General features: G+C 41.3%; 2 protein-coding genes across 2 annotated transcripts in view; one reads left to right on the forward strand and one right to left on the reverse strand.

Moving 5' to 3' along the window:
• The window catches only part of LOC126396937 (homer protein homolog 3-like), an 81,513-nt gene extending 71,568 nt beyond the window's left edge, over positions 1-9,945 (reverse strand). Inside the window, 4 exon segments of the mRNA XM_050055324.1 lie at positions 5,157-5,226; positions 5,469-5,605; positions 5,607-5,705; positions 9,920-9,945. Coding sequence (XP_049911281.1) covers positions 5,157-5,226; positions 5,469-5,605; positions 5,607-5,705; positions 9,920-9,945 — 332 coding nt within the window.
• A 1,552-nt stretch (positions 9,946-11,497) lies between these two features.
• ddx49 (DEAD (Asp-Glu-Ala-Asp) box polypeptide 49) lies at positions 11,498-20,215 on the forward strand. The gene is made up of 13 exons (XM_050054052.1): positions 11,498-11,772; positions 12,381-12,504; positions 13,708-13,793; positions 13,952-14,073; positions 14,415-14,602; positions 15,482-15,622; positions 17,400-17,475; positions 17,822-17,898; positions 18,073-18,170; positions 18,317-18,391; positions 18,739-18,827; positions 19,086-19,157; positions 19,933-20,215. Exons 1-13 carry the CDS (start codon positions 11,658-11,660, stop codon positions 20,107-20,109), a joined length of 1,440 nt encoding a protein of 479 aa, XP_049910009.1. The 5' UTR covers positions 11,498-11,657; the 3' UTR covers positions 20,110-20,215.
• Positions 20,216-20,221: the final 6 nt, after the last annotated feature.

Here is a 20,221-nt window from a genome sequence, read left to right on the forward strand (position 1 = left end):
AAATTATGAATAAATACTTCAGTCCAGGCAGACGTTTAAGCAGTTTTTGCTGATGGAAGGTATCAATAACAGTCATCTGATTCTCTGTATCATCTGGGAGGAGGATCAAAAACTAAACTTTAGTTTGTCACCCATCCCTGCCATGCAGAACCACAACAAAGAGACAACATGGGTTTGTACCTCTCTCGATGTAGCGGGAACATTTTACAGCTCGGAGACAACTCCTCTGCAGCAGAACAAGAGGGAAGAGCATCCAAGTTACACAGTGGAAATAATAACCTGTGGAGCTTGTCAGGCATTGTGTAGTGATATCTAGGGTTGGGTACCGTTCATAATTGAACCGATACGGTACTGGTACCAGTATCTGGAATTCGGTACCGGTACCAAACGGTACCTTATTTCGGTACTTTTTAAAGTCTAAACTTCTCAGTTTCAACATTTTATTGAGAACATTTAGGAACAGTGCTGCACGTTAACTTTTGTCTGCACATTTTGTTTGTTGCCATTGTTGCTGAATCTGAGGTGCGAGTCATGCGCTCTCGCTCCGCCTCCACCTCAGGTACTGAAATTTAGCATTGATTCATTTTAAGTGAATCGGTACTCGGTAGTACCGACGTGAATCGGTACCAAGTACAAAAAGTACCGAGTTTCGATACCCAACCCTAGTGATATCCCAATGAAGTAGCTGCGGATACCGAACGCCAATCCAATAATGACATTTTTCAACACAGTGCAGCTACACCTCATACAACAAGTAGACTGAGGGTGGAAACTTTAATTCAGTTAAGTGGAAATGTGCTTAAATGGCAATGATCAACTAAGAGAAAAGCACCTTATTTTCACTGAGAAAATAAATAGGGATGCACAATAATGTATATTTTGCCGATACCCGATATGTAACAACTTATTTGGCCGATAACCGATACTGATATCGATATATCCACTTTTTTCACCAGCTAATATTAGTGATCATAAAGTCTCTTGTGTAGTGGAATTAACATCATATTATGCATGCATACTCTTATCATGATGGCCCACCAGCGGATGAACATGAAATACAATACTTTTCAATATATATAATATTTATGCATTGCGCAAAATAAGAAAAAGCATGTTGGCCAATTCTGATTCATTTTAAAGCCAATATCGGCCAAAACCAATGACGTTCTGATATTATCATGCATCCCTAAAAATAAACAAACTACACAAACATCATTCATAGCTCTTTCAAACATAAAAACACCAACCAGTTAATACAATTATCATCTATGGATACATTGCTGCTTGTTATTTATACTGTGTTTTGTAAGGTGTCCTTGAGTGCTCTGAAAGGCGCCTATAAATAAAATGCATTATTATCATTATCATTAAATGTGACCAGGAAATGCAGCTTTTTTAGGCACAAATTTGGAGCAGACCTCTGGTGAATCACTCACTGCCTTCAGCGTTCCTTAATCAATTGCAACGTTCATTTGGTGCATTCGAGCGGTCCTCTTTACCCATTAAGAAACAATATGTTCCAAACACACACACACACACAAAATATTGTTATGGTGGATTTCTACTCTAATGCACTCATGAATCATTAGCATTTTTTTAATTAGGATACTTAATTATGTTTTATTTTTTTGGGAGAATCTTAAGGCAGAAACCACCTAACAGTAAATATAACAGTAAATGGTCTTAACAGAGCTTTTTTTCCAACAAAAATATAAGCTTATTTATTTTTCATCAATTGTTAACTGATATAAATGAATAAAGTGAATGCATTAGAACAAATTAGAACAGTATTTCTTTATTTAATTCCCGGTGACACTCAGATCTACTGTCTATTCCAATGGATGAGTGTTTTTTTAAAAAAAAAAAAAAATCCAGAGTAAAAGTTCAGTCTTTCATATGATTTTTTGACATTTTATGTTTACTTTAAACACAGTTTAAACACAAATAATGTACTTAAACAATAAGATAAATAGATTTAAATGTGCCTTGGCTTCCTCGTTGCCTCACAGTCGGCCATGCTTGATAAAAAAAAGGGGACGTGGCTCACTGCAATCCACTTTAGATAATACTGAATTCTGTGATTGGCTAACAGACATACAAATAAATAATTATGTGTGCCTGGGTGGAGTCAGATGACAATAATCATAGATCTAGACATCCTAGCAAAGTTATGTCCATTGGAATGGAGAGGGCTCTGAATTCAGAGAATATATGACATGGTCACTTTGTGTTTAACAGGTATTTGCTTTCATGTGGTCATCAGCTTCTGATATATGTATAATTTAACTGAATGGATCGAAAAGCTGCTGCTGCGGGTTGTAAATAATGAAAGCTGACAGCAGCCTGTTACAGAAAAATAGAGGATCTCTATTAAATCAAGACTCTCTCTCCATCAAATGACATATTGTATTTGTACAGGGACCTTCATGGGTCAGGTGATATGTTTAATAAGTACCTTAAGACAAGCTGTACACAGCATGAGAGCACCTGCGCACTCAACACTCATTTTGTTTATGGACCTGAAGTGGTTGTTAATCAAGACTCCTCCTGGCGCTCACCTCTGTCAAGAGGGCAGAGCGGCTACGTGCCGTCTCCATCTGTCAAGAGTTGTTCAGATTTCTGTCTGAGTGCGCACGGTGGCCCACAGGTCCTTCATGACTTTCATTTGGACCAGGTGATTTAACTAAGCTGCATGTAGTCACCACAGAGGGGTGAAGCCGAGCTGATGTCTGGTCTAAGCTCTGACTGTGTAAAAGCATCAGACACAAGCCATCAGACCAGATGTCTGTCAAAGGAACAGCATTCCCACTTGGGTGCAGATGTTAAACAGCAGGTTTGTATGGGTGGTGGTGTGCCAATGACACCACTTGAAAGGGCACAGTCTACCTGAAGCTTTCTGTGGCACAGTGACAGTATGTGCTGCGGATACCAACTTGGTCTATGCCACACTCATTTACACATCCATAAACATATCCATGCATAACTGGGGCACCAGTAGCTCAGTCCATATGGGAACCAGAGGTTGACAGCTCATGGGTCCGTACAGACCAAGTGTGGAGCGTGGACTGGTAGCTGGAGAGGTGCCAGTTTGCCTTCTGGGCACTGCCGAGGTGCCCTTGAGCAAGGCACTGAACCCCAGGTGCTAAAGAGCTGTGTGTAGTCAACTCAGATCACTTGTCTTAAAGTACTGCAGTCTCTGTACATGTGGAATATGGAACTAGACTGAGATATTTTTAAGAATCCTGATACAGTTTCACCAATAAGTCGCCCATGCTGAAGCGGGACATCTAAACTCAGGTATTTACCACTCTGTTGGTTATATGAGAGCAACACCCAGGTGGTGCACTTGGAAATTTGACTTAATAAATTGTTGAGGACCGCCTGAATGCACCATTAGTTTCTGTGTGACTCATCTAAGGGGGAGACACGTCTTCAGTCTGGTCTTGAGGACAATCAAAGGACACACTTTCTAGTCTTTGGCGGGAAGCAGCAACTGAAGCTATTGTTGCAGTTTGGGCAACAAACGGGTCCGAATGGGAACTGATGAGATTTTATTGATACCAATGCCTGTTACCGATTCTGCTTATGAGCCAGATTGTTTATTGATTCCTTTATTGGTTCCTGATCAATTACATGTGTGGGAAAAAAAGTAGTCAATGTTTTATCAACCCTGTGTCTGAACACAGTGTATAAACAAACTAGGAAAAAGGGCATGCATGTGATTCAGGTGTGCAAAAGCTCCACTGTGCTAAGAAAAAACGTGTTAATGTTACTATAACATGATATTCACCATTGGTAACAGACGCTGCCCTGCTGGGAAGCAGTGACACTCATGAGTAGTGTCTTTCCTTGAATTTAAGACCATGCCGCATAGAAAGATGCTTCAGCATAGAGCTGGTCTTTCCACTCTTACTTAAAATTACTATTTTACAAACATTATGGCAGCACTTTTGTCATCTTTCTTAAGCTTCATTTTAGCTTACAAATTTCCAGAGGTGCAGACGCTTGAGTTTGACACCACTGTTTTGCATTGTGCAACTATGAGAAAAACATGCCGGCATTGATAAAAGGAAGTGATAAACTTGGAGGTATGCGATTCCAATTTGGAACCAGTTCTCAACCAATACAAACAGGGGAGTACTAAGACTATGCTGCAATTTGGACATCCCAATGACACCTTCTTATGTAGTGTAAGTTGTAAGTAAATGGACCATACGTCTATAATAAAACTGTTTTTTGCATGCAATGTATTTTAAGTGTCACTGAAAAGGGAATACAGCCAAACTGCATGCGTGTATAAATAATGTTCTTCCAAAAGCACATCAGTCAAAGCCTAATAGAGATAACAGAGCACTGAGGACGCTCTAATACTGATCTCAGTCAGTCATCTGAGAAGCAACTCAACTCAAGTGTCACTAAACCCGCCGACAGCATGGACTCTGGTAATGTGAGGCGGGTTCAGGTGTGTCTGAACAGAGCTGAAGGCCTGCATGTATAATTCAACACACACACATATGCAGCTAATGAGAATGACCACGGTTTGACACCAGGGGCTTCCCATAGCAAACCCACCCAGGATCCCCTGCACAACAGACGACCTGGATTTGGCCCAGGGAACGTGTGTGTGTGTGTGTGTGTGTGTGTGTGTGTGTGTGTGTAAATAGAGGAATAGAGAACAGGAAATCACAGTAAGTCTGTTCGCTGCAGGATGCATGAGTAATCTGCTTATTTTGTCATATGACCATAAAAATGTGATTACATTTTATTAAACCCGTGTGTGTGTGTATCAGACACATAGTTTCATGTAATGCAGCCATGGTCGGTCAACATATGAGTTTGACCTTTTTACGGTCACACGTGTCATTAGGGTGTAAACGGACATCAGACTGGGTCTCGAGCTCTGCGGTTCACACATAAAGGACTCCTCTCTCGGTAATGTCCACCAGAGTGTACACAAAGAAAACAATGCAGTGTCACATGTGAACTGGTGTTGATCTGATCGACAGGCTTTGGTTGGACCAAACAAGCACGAGCTCAGAAAATTCCCACAAGTCACCACAAACTTCACTTTGTGAGCGTTTCGCCATTTGAACAAATCACTTCCAGACAGCAGGAGTGCGCCAGCTGCACATTTCACACACAAATGTCTAACTTACCCCATGCTCTGAGGATCTAGATGCTGTGTAGGGGACTGATTCCACACACAAACCCACTTTTTGTCCTTTTCTCAGCGGTTTCCAAACGGATTCACTTCTTCTCCGATATCCTGACGAAACTTACATTTCCAAAAAAAAAAAAAAAAAAAGACAAATCACTTCCGACTCCAGATTCCCCCCGTTTCCCCTCCAACAGTACTCCTCTCCTCTCAAGTCAGTTGTACTCCAGTCTGTCTGCCTTCCTTTGTCCACCGGTGGGTTTCCACCGCCAACAACACCGCGGATCTGTCGTCCCCGTGCGTAATTACGCACCGTGACCCGTCAGGCTCCGTCCTGCGGGTCGGACAGGCGGAGGAATGCCGATAAAAGTCAGGCAGCACAGGGCTTTTGGCTCAAACCTCGTCCAGGACTTGTGCAGCACTCCCCTCCCGCCTCTGTGGCAGATCACTGGGATCCCATTCAACTCTATCTGTAGGACCGTGGAGCCTCTTAAGCGCCATCTGATGGCCACAGTGCAAACTACTACCCCCCACCCCACCCCCACTACATCTTCCTCATCCCCACTTTCCACTTAAATGTCAGAATGTGAAATACTACATGTGGAAATAGCCTGAGGACAGTCTTAAAAGCCCCCCTCAGTGCGTATTTATGAGATGCAGCGTAATAAAAACAAGAAGCATCTGAAAATACTGGTGGAAGAACAGAAGCCAAATGGCTGTTTACTATAAAAAAGCTTCCCCAAATAATCACTCAGATGTACAATCCTGCACCCACTGACTGTGCTGATCTCACCATAAATCAGATTATATTATACATAAAGCTGTTTATAAAGAGCTATATGGTAATCACACGAAGCACTATGACGGATGAAATCTAATAAATCAAATAAATATTTTGCTGTTCATGGGACAGTGAAAAATTTATATAATCTGGTCGTGAGAATACCACAAAGCTCACTTACCTCACTGTGCTACATTTACATTGAGACCCTACAGGAATATTATGCAGTTAGTAAAACGGTTCTATTCATTAGGGAGCAGAGCGTATTTCATAGCAGTGATTATATAACCAAGTGACTGTGTTCATCTCACTGAAAGTCACATCACATCAGGGGGTTTCAAAGATATTTGTTTAAACAGAACTGTAGAAAACCTGACAAAAGATATGACCCTTTAAATCTCACACCGAACATTATCCACATCAAAATAAAAAAAAGCACACAATAAAAGTAATATACACTGCTCAGATTAATTTTATTTTATTTTTATAGCCCAACATCACACATCACTAGTTGCCTCAGAGGGCTTTACAATATAGGACCCCAAAAAACCCTTTTAAAAAAATGAAAGAAACTCAGGAAGAGCAAGTGAGGAGGGATTCGTCTTCCAGGATGCACAGACATGCCATATTTATTGTATACAGATCAACATTATAAAATTAGAGTGATCCATATGACAAAATAATACATAGAAGGAGAGAGATGCACAGCAACAACAATAACAACCATATAATGTCAAAATATGAATAATAATTATAGTAGCATTAATTAGTTTATATCTTATATCCATCCATTCATTTTCATCCGCTTGTCCAGGGCCAGATCATGGGGGCAGCAGGCTAAGCAAAGCACCCAAGATGTCCCTCTCCCCAGCACAATTTCCAGCTCCTCCTGGGGGACCCCAATTCCCAGGCCCAGTCATTTCGGTTGCTTGTGATCTCATTCTTTCAGCCACTACCCAGAGTTCATGACCATAGATGAGGGTTGGGACGTAGATGGACCAGTAAATCGAAAGCTTCACCTTCCGGCTCAGCTCCCTCTTCACCACGGCGGTCCGGCGCAGCGCCTGCATCACTGCAGAAGCCGCTCCAAACCGCCAATCCATTTCACGCTCCATTCTACCCTCACTCATGAACCTGAGATACTTGAACTCCCTTGCTTGGGGCAGTAACTCTCCCCCAACCCGGAGAGGGCAATCCACCATTTTCCAGCAGAGAACCATGGCCTCAGATTTGGAGGTGCTGACTCTCATCCCGACACTTCGCACTTGGCTGCAAACTGCCCCAGTGCATGCTGGAGGTCACGGTGTGATGAAACCAACGGAACTGCAAAAAGTAAATGATGTGGTTCAGGACCCCTTCCTTTCCGCGGCTGCACCTCGAAATCCTGTCCATGAAAATCACAAACAGTATCGGTGACAAGGGAGAACCCCCTTGAACGCGTTTGACTTTACACTGAGAATGCAAACGCAGCTCTCACTTTGGTTATACAGGGACAAGATATCTTGTATGTATACATTAATATATGATAGTATGTATGTGTAACAATAATAATCATATGTATGATAATAATATTAGAAAAAGTAGGACTAATACTAATAGCAGTAGTAGCAGGGATCAGGCAGGACAACAGCAGCAGCACAACCACAATCCAGGTGCAACCCCGATCTGTGAGAACCTCCAAGAGGAGAAAGCAGAAGGGTAAGAAGCCAAGTTAGTAACATGCATAAATGGGACATGAATATTTGTAAATGAAGAGAGAAATAGAGGAGAAGACAGGAGCTCAATGTATCTTAGGAAGTCCCCTGGCAGACTAGGCCTTTATCAGCCTCACTAGGGGCTGGTTCAATGCAAGCCTGAGCCAGCCCTGACTAACTACTGACACTGAAAGCTCTGTGGAAATATAATTTGGTTGTTCCGGTGATTTTTCGGCAGATAGAGTTTATAAAATGCTTTGCCTAGTCATGAATCAGATCAGTGCTCGGGTCTTGAATTGTCTTTTACTGATCACATTTATAAGATTTATGAAATCCACATATTGTTTTAAAGTTCTTCATAAATCTGATTTGATCTGACATGTTATATACAGAAACAAATGAGCATTGACACACACATGCACATATAAACATTGTGTGGAATATAGTAATCACCCAAAAGATGGTATAAAATGCCATTATTAATTATAAGGTTTTGGCAGTTTCAAAGTGGAGTTTTGTGAATGTGAAACTTTGCTAATTGGTGAAAAGACGACAAGAAAACCAGAGAGCACTTCACCCACTTACTTCTTTATATTAAAGCTTCACAACTCTCCTTATAAAACTGTAGAAAATCACTGTTGCTTCACATGTAGGAGCTGCACTTCATCTCGTTAATTCATACAGGCCTTGGTTTTGAGTCACCACTGATTTAAAAGAGACTATATTTGCATAAATATGAGGTGAGCATAGGAGAGCAGGGCATGATCAAATGTAGTGGAAGAGCGATGGGAGCAGCTCCTGTGCACTAATCGTGCTGCTCAGTGGCCTGTTACAGCGATGCAGCTGGCTGCTGCTACGTGCTGCAGGGAGGCAGCAGGGAACATCAGATCTCTGTCTTACATGCAAACAACCCTCGTGTTCATTTAGAAAGACACTTTTCAGCCGGTCCGAGGCAGTTTGCAGCACAGCTGGATGGACTGGGCAGGATGGAGCTGAACCTCCAGGCCTCTGCCTTAACACAAAGGGTATTAATCACCTCTGGCAGCACCAGCATGCACACACAGATGGGTCGGCTTGGAGAAGATTTCTCTCCTTTTTCAGGTCAAGCAGCGGCCGAATCAAACTCAAAGTGTCTTCTTCATGTTCACTGTGGCAGGAGGCACAGAAAGACAAACACCAGTATGATGTGGCAAACAAGGCATCATCAGCACTGGAAATAAAGCCTAAACAGCCAATGATTACATTTTTAAAGAGGCTGTTTTGCAATTAATGTGATTGTTTGACTTTAATTTTTTATGCAAGAAGATGTTCTTCAGTCAAAAGATTATGCAAATTTCCACAGCACCAAGTGATTTTGTCTTCGTGTGTATCCCTGTCTAAATCATTCATCACATGTTGGAAGCTCTGACATCCAAGTTGTAAGTGGGCAGTTGAAGAGCAGCAAAGAGTAGCAAAATATTTTTCTTTGTGTATTGATGATCTCCTTCTGGAGTTTCATAGCTCATACATGCAATCCTCTTAACTCTGGAATGTCAGACCAACACATAAAAATCAGCTGCATGAACATCAGAGGGTGATTCAGGCCCCAGTTACTTCAGGTCAGTCAGTCAGAGGAGCACGTCAGTGTGATCAGCAGGAAAGCGCAAAGAGCCAGTAAAGACTTATTAAGGTGATAGTTCAAGGTTAATATCCATTCAGGCCAGCTGGAGCTGTGGAGGCTGTAAATGCACCACAACACACATTAGCCACCTGCTGATAATCGCTTATTAAAAATCACTGACGAAAAACTAATTTAGGACCAGTGGTGGAAAGTAATTAAGTATATTTACTCAAGTACAATTTTGAAGTACTTCACTTCCATTTTCTTCTGCTTAACACTTCTACTCCACTACATTTCAGAGGAAACTGTTACATTTTTTACTCCATTACATTTCAAATCAAATCAGACTTTATTCAAATACCACCTTTCATACAATCGTGAAGCCCAAAGTGCTTCACACCACAGGATTAGAACAGCACAGAAACGTTATAGATAAATAACTAGACATTACAACAATAAACAATAAAATGTTTGAAATAAATAACATTTAAAAGAACAAATAAACACAAGGGCCCAGCAGACATTTGTATGTAAAATGGGACTGACCATGGGTTCCATAATGGCCCCATGCCAGTTGGCCACATGAATGGGTTTACCTGTGGTAGTGGGGTTATGCTAGGGCTACCTGGGTACCAGGTGGGTATGTGCCCAAAATAGGCATCTTATCTGGGGCCCGTGGGTAAACCCACCTATATGGCAACTGACATGGGGCCATTATGGAACCTATGGTCAGTCCCATATAGGGCCCATTTTTCAGCCCATTTACTACGCACATAGGCTCCACATACAAATGTTGGGGGGGAATGTTTGCAGATTCAGATTATTAATACAAAACATAATCAAAAATAAATTATGATTTATTAGCCTACTGAGAATAAAGATAAGACTTAATTGATCCCTTGGTGAAATTCACAAACTATCTGACAGTGTACATCATAAAAAAATAGCTCCACCTTTAACAGCTGCAACATTAAAGTAATGCACATATTAATGCATCAATAATTATAATTAAATGTACAGAATATATTTGATGCTAATACTTTGTGCCTTAACTTGAATACAATTTTAATGCAGGACCTTTGCCTGTAGCAATATTTCTACACTGTGGTATTGTTACTTTTGCCCAAGTAAAAGAGCCAGTTGCGCAAAACACCTTAATTTGTCATTTTATGACACCTGAAACTTAATTTTTCCTAAACTGAGGGATTTACTAATGGATGTTGCACGTAATCCCTGAGAAGGTTTCCTTTGTTAGGTAAAAATGGTTAGGCATGTACTGCACTGAAAACATTGACAGTGGTAAAATACAACAGTCCATGATAACCATTTGTTTGCTTGCATTCAAGTTTGTGATACCTTAGTCTTTTGTGCAATAGTGTGACTTACTTTAAGGAATTCCTTGAGTATAAGACCAAGATAAGGAGAAAACCTTAAACACTTAAGTAAACATTTTAAGGAGACCTGAGGGAGGAGACGTGTTTTGGGCAACTGATTTTTTCTTGAGAAAGCCTCAACATGGACTTGTCAAACATACAGCCTGTGGGCCAGAACCGGGCCAGCCAAAGGGTCCAATCCGGCCCACTAGATGACTGGACTAAGAGGTGCCAGGTTTCAGGAGCAAGTTAAACAATGCCGACTTCATGTAAAATTCTGCTTCAGAGGCTTTTCCACCTGGACCAGAATAAAGTTATCTGATATAACAATGAATACATACTGTGACCATGTTTAAAGATATTAAACATTGTGCAAAATTTTGTCAACCGGCAGCTTCAGTTCAAAAGAATCTGTATCAGGAAATGTATGGATGGATGCACATGTAATGAAACTGCACTTATTTTTCTTAAGACATGTCAGACTGTATATCTGTTTTGTAAGAGGATGGACGTCTACAAAAGTAATTCTTTACACCAAAAAGGGAAAATGTTGGAGCTGATGTTAACGATGGTTTTATTGGTGTGACCCATATGAGATCAAATTGGGCTGTACATGGCCAATGAAATAAAATGAGTTGCCTTGAGGTGTATTGTGCCACTGGCCCTTGAGTACTTTATTCACCACCAACGTCAACGTGACCTTAAAATACCTAAAACAGTTAAAGGTAAGGGGGTGAGCTCTAAACACAGGCCAGCTCATCAAAACTAAATAAAGTAAAACTATGGTGTAATCAACATCACGTTTTAAACTTCTCCAGGGCCAAAAACATCTGACCAGCAGGGGGCAGCAACGCGCATGCGCTACCTTCACTCTGCCACAACTTGGTGAAGAAGGCACGTTATCGTCATGCGGTTACGTAATCATACAGCGACCAACGATGTGACACACGAGGATGTTTTACTCTACGTTCAAATAGAGGATTTCAGCTATTATTTTGTCAAATAAAGAAGAAAGAGCGACTCACCTAGCCGCAGAGGACGAGATAAATCAAATATGGCGGACTTTTCGTCGCTGGGTCTCTCAGACTGGCTGGTTAAACAGTGTAAACAGCTGGGCATCAACAAACCCACTCCTGTGCAGGAGAACTGTATGCCAGCTATACTAGAAGGTAAGACAGCTTCTACTCAGTCTTAAGGGTAGAAATATATCACCAGGCTATCTAACGTTACCTATAATGTAAACCTCTTCTTGTGAACGGCAGAATGAGCGGTCTGTAAAGTTAATTATACAGATACGGTACAGGTATTCATAGCAAATGTAACTTAGTGTTCTTTAAGAAAGGTAAACACTTGACTAATACTCTAAATTAGCATTAGTACTGTATAGTTCTTCTGGTTATATATATATTTTTTATAACTGGTTACCATGTTTCCACAGATTCAGAGGTCTGGGACCAGGCTGCTTTTCTCCCATGACTCTTCCTCAAAATACACATTCTTGGTTGTCATCAAAAATATGTCCCATCTGACTGCTGCCGAATTTGCCAGAATAAGCTGTATATCAGAAAATGTGAAAGTAGTGATCTTGAAAGTGTGCGAGTTTGTAGTCAAGCAAAGACAAAACAAATAATGTGATTTATTTAATGGAGATTGGGTTGGGCCCCATGATGAGGAATGTATTGTAATTCTTTAAGAGAAACCCTCCAAAGTCACCACATGGTACAGTCAGTTAAGTTCAGAGCAGGTGAATAAAGGTGTTCTGTGTTTTTCCCTGCAGGTCGGGACTGTTTGGGCTGTGCTAAGACCGGAAGTGGAAAGACAGCAGCTTTTGTGCTGCCAGTGCTGCAGAAACTGTCAGAGGATCCATACGGCATCTTCTGCTTGGTGCTCACTCCCACCAGGTCAGTGCCAAATATCTGTCCAACTACTTTAAGTGCTTCATATTCAACAAGATGCAGCCTGACGTATTGTATTCGTTTTAGATTCAAAAGTTCAAAAACACCTTTTTTATATACAGAAGCAACTGGACTAAATAAACTTCCAGTATCTCTGAAACTGACTGAAGCGCTGAGAGATTTTAAGCAAGCTTTGAAGAAATGGCTGCAAATAGTCTCTCAGAATAAGGACCTTGGAAAAACTAATTACAGTGTTGTTCTATATTTTCTGTATGTAATTATATAGATATTGTATTTTTGCGCATTTGTCTTGCCAGAACTGGCATCTTGCCCCACTCCCAGAGGATTTCAGTGGAAAAAAAGCAGCGGCTTTATTGTGTAGTTCAATCCTTGACAGTTGTAGATGTATATAATAACTGTCCTCAGGCAAAGCAGTTTTGTGTGTATTTTCTATCTATCTGTCTGTCTGTCTGTCTGGCTGTCTATCTATCTATCATGTTATTATTCAGTGTAAGATTGTTTGCTGAATGGTTCTTTTTCTTGTTCATTACTGGTCATTTCAGATAATTTCATTTCCAGGTATTCCCAAAAAAGAAGAGTAAATGTTTCAAGATCTAAAACATGGGTGTCAGTCCTTCAAAATAAAAGACTCTTTGTCTCAAACTGAACAATCAAAATATAAAAGTCTTGGAATGTTAGATCCAGGCGTCAGATCCTAAATAATGTTTCTGAGATATAAAGAGAAAGAGATGTAAAGAGTCTTATTCAAAACCATCAAATCTACATTTAGGATTTATGTCGATACCTTTAATTTACCCAAAAAAAACCCCCAAAAACCTTGATTCAGAATTTAATTTCTTCCATATTAATATTTGTATGTAGAAGGGCAATCAAATTTGGGTTAAGAAACTAAATAGAAGTAACTGGCAACATTTCTGAGAGTTGATGGTCAGAAAACTCACATAAAGCATCAAGCTATTCAATGTTTTTAGTTTCCTGTATCCTTTAAAGTTTACCAGTCAGGGTTTCAACTCGAGGGGTTGTCATTTCAGCTCACTAGGACAAACAGAGTTGAAAACATTTTTCAAATAAATCTGTTTCTGTCACAAAAGTAATGCACTTGTCATTGACTAGCTAAGATGAAAAGCACTGCGTGTAATATGTTCCAGTATTTCCAGCTGATGATATTGTACATGTGATGTCATGCAGGGAGCTGGCCTATCAGATTGCAGAGCAGTTTCGAGTCTTGGGGAAGCCGCTGGGTCTAAAAGACTGCATCATCGTTGGTGGAATGGGTAATTATTAGATTATTATGAAAGTCTGCTGGAGTTTTAAAGCTGTGGTGTTGCACTGCTGCTGCAGGAACCTAAACAAAACACTGCTGCCAGTTACCGTTTAATTCTGTCTGAACCTCTCCTCTGTGCTGACATCGTCACTGCTGTGTTACTAACAGACATGGTGAGCCAGGCCCTGGAGCTGTCCAACCAACCACATGTGGTCGTAGCGACGCCGGGCCGGCTGGCTGATCACATCCGCAGCTCCAACACCTTCAGCATGAGCAAGATCCAGTTTCTGGTGAGTTCAGGAAGGACCACAAACTGAGACTTGGACAAGGTTTCGACGCTCTGTCTCTGCTGCAGCTCTCATATTCTTAAAGGGACAGTTTGGATCTGTTTAAGTGGGGTTGTATGAGGTACTTATCCAGAGTCAGTTTATAACATACAGCAAATGTCAGTCCACACGTCACCAGTTTCAAGTGAAATCCTTTGTTAAAATCAATTTTATTAATGCCTGAAATGTTAGATCTGTGTATGAGGAGACTAGGTAAGTATAGTGAAGGTTAAAGAATAATAAGGTCAGGTTTGGACATTTGATGGCACGTCTTCACATGGCATCATCTTTTGTGTGTTTGTCAGATTATGGACGAGGCGGACCGGCTGTTGGAGCAGGGCTGCACTGACTTCACCAAAGACCTGGAGACGATCTTGGGGATTTTACCGGCTAAACGGCAGACGCTGCTGTTCAGCGCCACACTCACTGACACTCTGCACGAGCTGAAGAACATCGCCATGAACAAACCTTTCTTCTGGGAGAGCATGTCAGAGTGAGTAACCTGCTGCTGTCTAAAGGCTGTTTGTGGAAATAATTAGAAAAATCCACAGTCAGGGAGAAGACAGAAAGACGTTACAGGTGTTTAAAACCTTGTTTACAGAGGTAATTTTCTAGGTAATAAACTAGTTATTTCAGGTCCGTTCATTAAAATAAAAGACAACACTGAGGGTCACAGTTGCTTTAGCTTCTGTGCCTCATTTCAGATGCATTGTGTGCAAGAAATCTTGTGTGTTATTTATAAAACAGGAGCACCAGCCTGGAAGATTAGTTTGCTTGTCATCTGATCTGAGGTGCAACTGATCACTGAAGCATATCTCTCCCACAAATGCCTTTGGATGCAAGGCAGAGTCGTGCAAATAATGGGAGTTAAGTGTGGCTGACTGAGCATTCTGCTAGATTTACTGATGCTCAGATATGTGCAGGGAGCAGCTACAAACTCATGCAGGTGTGTTCGGCGTGAAGCAGAAAGTGTACCACCAGTGACGGCAGACTCAAAGTGGGTGCAGAACAAAACATTATCACCGCTTGACTTCATTGTTCTCAGCTATGGTGTGGGCAGAAAAATGAGTTGCGTCTAATTTCCTTCAGGCTGAACATGACTGCAGCACTCAGGCTTTTGAACGCTGTGCCGTCGAGCAGATTTTCTCTCACTCTCTTCAGCTGAATATGAAAGCATTCTGATCTGATCATAACGATGACATTTAAATTCTCCTTGTGCAGAATTCTTGTGAATCCTGGCCTGAATCCATACCAGCTTTAGAGCTGCTGTTCTGTAGAACAACCTCCGACTTCTCTGCCAACAGATAATGAATCTATCTGTGTCTAACTAACTACAGGGAACAGTGACATATCACATCATTGTTGTTAACAGGACTCGAACCGTGGAAGAGCTGGACCAGAGGTACATCCTCACTCCAGAGAAGGTGAAGGACGCTTACCTCGTCCATCTGATCCAGAAGTTTACTGACGAACATGACGACTGGTCCATCATCATCTTCACCAACACGTGCAAGTAAGAAGCCCAGAAGTAATTAAAATACCTTATAGATCACATGCCTGACACAATCTTAATCCTAATGCAATAGAAGAAGAAGAAGTACTTCATTAATCCCAGAGGGGTATTTCATTTTTTTCACTCTGTTGTCATATACACTCAGGCCCGAAATACATACAAGCGCAAACAGGACCTGTACATGCATTACATGGAGAGATGTCAGAGTGAGGGGGCTGCCTTGGACACGCACCCCAAGCATTTGAAGGTTCAGTGCCTTACTCAAGGGCACCTCGGCAGTGCGAACTGGCATCTCTCCACCCACCAGTCTACTCTCAATACTTGGGTCTGTATGGGGACTTGAACTGGTGACCCAAGGCAAATTCCTGTCGGCTGAGCTACTGCTGCCCATAGATGAACTGCCCAACATGGGGCTCCAACCCACAACCCTGAAATTAAGTCTCATGCTCTACCAACTGAGGTAGCTAGGTGACAAATGCAGGGTTTTCTCAAAGAAACCTTGTAGCCTTTGAAGCTTGAAGTGTTGCCAGTATGGTGTTGCTTCAACTCCATGATGATTTTTAAGGATGTAGTTTTGGTGAATTGGGTTGTGATTTTTAGCCAAATGTTGGTAATGTATGCAAGTGGCTGGTAGATTTGCTTCACTCACCAGCCAAAGATTTGTGGTAATCTATTGAGGTGTTGGTTAGGTTTGAACACTGACTAGCCATTTTGCCAAATTTAAAGGTGAACTACTGGGGTGTGCCATATCATCTAGTTAACAATAATACCGCTATATTTTTTAACATGATATGAAAAATTCAAAGTGTGATACTCGCGACATTGACATCATACTGTTACCCAAGCATGGCTGAAAGCAAAATTATTACAGACTCTGTGGTGGTCCAAAAAAGAGGAACAGCATCAGTAGTGTGGATTAAACTGTGGTGGCGGCTGTTAGGCCTGGGTGTCTTGAATGTTTCATGAACAGCCCCGGACTTCTCTTAGCGACTCTTTTAGCGAGTTATCGCTCAGGGAACTCATTCAGTGGCTCCTCTGGCAGCAGTGCAGCATCTCTCAAACTAAAGAAATGAGACATCATTTTTGTTTGAATATTTGAAGGCAAACTGTTGACGTGTAAACTACACCATCTATTTTGTTGCAGTTCTATTTTCTTAAAATGAATACCCCTGAAATATCATGATACTAATTTATCGCCCACCCCTTGTATACTATTCATGATTTGTAAATGCGCTTGCCATCGAAAAGTAAAAGTAAAAGCCAACCCCAGATTCACTCTTGTTTGGCATTTTGCCTCAATATATTTGGAATTTTTCTGTGCTGTTTCTTTTAGATGCCCGTTGCTTACTGTCTGACACCTGGTCGCTACTTTTTTTTTTATAAAGTCCTGACCTCAGATGAGCACAGATGGGGTACATGTCCATAGACATCCTTAACACAGAAGAGAGTTAACACAGGCAGAGGGCTGAGTCTCTGCAGAAAAATACATTACCACACACTTCTAGTGGGTCATAAGAGATGATTGAGAGGGATAACTTCTGTACGAGTGTATACATTGTTTTTTGGGAAAATCCTCTATAGTGTATCTTTAATTTTGTGCCTTGGGTCGACAGATATTTAGAATAAAATGTGTTTTTTTTTTCTTATCTATGAAACTTAAGCCCGAGTGCAGTCAGTATCCAGGGGTCCCTGCGTATGTAACTGTTATTGTTGATTTGGTGTGGTTCGTATGAAAAGCACATTTATTGCTTAAAATAAGTTTGTTTTTCTTTCTCAGGAACTGTCAGATCCTCACCATGATGCTGCGTGAGTTTAACTTTCCTACCATCTCCCTGCACTCCATGATGAAACAGGTGAGAAATCACAAGCTCTCTTTTTCAGCTCTGAACTGAGTCTGTCACTGAGAAAACAGTAAAGGGAGGCCTGCTCTAGGATGTTTTTAGGGTTATAAGGGACTCTGTATCAGAGTCTGTTTTACTGGTCCATTTAGTTTGCACATACAAAGAATTTTAATGCTTCAAGTGACAAAAAGGTGAGACTCTGTCTTTCCTCGACAAGCTCATGTCGGACGTTGAAATTACATTCGTCTCATTAAAGCCGTTGTGATCATGTAGGAACTGTCAGTGTAAGGGATTAACGCAGATTAAAGGAAGTGAAAGGGGGCCAGCGGAATGAACACCTGCTCTTTATCTTCTCCAGAAACAACGATTTGCAAACCTCGCCAAGTTCAAGGCCAGCGTCTTCAAAATCCTGATTGCGACAGACGTGGCTGCCAGGTAAGAAGCTCCGCTGAGCCGCTGCGTGTCTCAGGCACGATGGCAGCCATTTTTACACCTTTTAAAAGTTTAACATTTGTAAAGTTGTCACACAGTTTCAGACTTAGAGATTCAGCTGTAGACAGTCTGAAATCACCTTGTTCTGATATCCTCCTTGTTCTTTCTGAATTGCAGAGGTTTGGATATTCCAACAGTCCAGGTCGTCATCAACCACAACACCCCCGGCCTTCCCAAGATCTACATCCACAGGGTCGGACGAACAGCAAGAGCAGGTAACCTTTGATAACTTCCTAGAAGATTTTAACTTTCCTCGTTAAGTGAAAAGATCAGAAACACCAACATCAGTGACTCACTCTGGTTTCATTTCACATCCAAAATAAATGCAGCTTATACATGACAAGGTTTTCCTCTTCTGCAGGGAGGAACGGAGTGTCCATCACACTGGTGACGCAGTACGACATCCACCTGGTGCACTCCATTGAAGGACAGATTCGTAAGTTAGTTGGTTATGAGACTGAATTAAAATCTGGGGTAAAACTTGTAGCAAATCCAGTGTTCACTCACACAGGATAGAAAAGTCCTTATGGTCAGGTAGTACGTTTACCAGCACTTGCCAGCTGTGACTTTTTATACAGATGCTCCCTTTTCATTTCTTGTCGCTTTTTCTGACCGTGAAGGAAGAAAGAAGGAAGGAAGGAAAACCATAGACAGTGTAGACTGATAAGAATACAGTTTCATAGCATTTACCACTTACCGGTAACCCAAAGAAGCTGTAAATACCAGGCCCCAGTGTGTGTTGTAAACCTCCAGTGTGTGTACATGTGTGTGGTGTATCTCCAGAGACTAAGCTGAAGGAATATCCTGTGGAGGAGAAAGACGTCCTGAAGATCCTCACCCAGGTCAACGTGACCAGACGGGAGTGTGAAATAGTACGAACGCCTCTTTTCTTTATTTTCAGTCACATCATGGTATTTTAGTGTGTGATAGTTCGTGTTAACTGGGTCTGTCGAGTGTTCTGGGCTATATTCATGATGGATTTGTTAGAGGCAGTACCTGAATAACATTCTCATTTCTTTGACTTAATGAGTGTGTAAGTCTTCAGTCATGGCTGTGTGTATATTAGACATAGATTTTCTCACTAAAATGACTCGTATTGACTTGATGATAAACTCTTTTCTGTGTCGTAGAAACTTGAGTCGACAGACTTCGATGAGAAAAAGGAGATCAACAAGAGGAAACAGCTGATCTTGGAGGGGAAGGTACGTTCCTTTCTTTTTGTTGACAGCCATTTAACGTTGCTTTTGTTTCACCAGATCTAACATGTTTTTGCAGCGTCAGGTTTTCCTGTACATTTATGTAAAGGTTTTGGATAGCATGTGGTGGTAATCATAGGTGAAATGGAGAAAGTAATAATTTACCAGACTACTTCATCTGAACATGCAGAAAGTGATGCTTACAGGAAATTAACTTCAACTCAAATGGTAAATGAAAGGAGCAGCGTGTAAGATTTAAGGAGATTTGGTGGCGTCTAGCAGTGACGACTGCAGATTTCAACCAGTTGTAACTTCTCCAGGTTAAAATTCCTTTGTTGAGGAGGTTTAGACTGGGTGCCAAATTATCCAAAGATGTCTCTCCACCTCCAAAACAAATGGAGGGGATTTAAACCAGTAAAAAACACCAAATAAAGCCGTTTCATGTTGAAAACAATCAGTGATTTCCAGTGCTGCTCATCACAGAGGGGCTTCTAACTATGGCGGTCAATAGGAAAACAGGATTTGCCCTATCTGGAGCCAGTGTTTCGTTTGTCCGTTCTGGCCTTCTTTAGCATGGCGGTGCAACATGGTGATCTCTGTGGATATGATTTACTCTGTGTGTTGATATAAATGGTTCATTAGGTAACAGAAACACAACAATTCTTATTTTCAGGTGATGATACACTAAAGGAAACACTCCATTTCTGCCATTTATCCCCCTGACTACGACACACTGGGTCTTAAAGTTGATTGTTGATTTGTGATCAAACTGCTGTTTCAGGATCCAGACCTGGAGGCTAAGAGGAAGGCCGAGCTGGAGAAGATCCGGAGCAAGAAGAAGAAGTTCAAACAGAAAATCGAGGAGACCATTCAGAAACAGAAACATGGACAGCTGAAAAAGAAACTGGCAAAGAGAAAACAGATGAAAAAGAAAAAGGCGGCACAGGAAACGGCGTGAAAACGGCCGTGACCCATGTATATACTCAAAGATTTATGACTGTACGATAATGTTTTCATATGTGAGCAAATAAATTTGAACCTTTCTGAATTCCATACCATCGAAACGTCGT

This window comes from Epinephelus moara, chromosome 10 (genome assembly GCF_006386435.1).
Source record: "Epinephelus moara isolate mb chromosome 10, YSFRI_EMoa_1.0, whole genome shotgun sequence".
NCBI lineage: Eukaryota > Metazoa > Chordata > Actinopteri > Perciformes > Serranidae > Epinephelus > Epinephelus moara.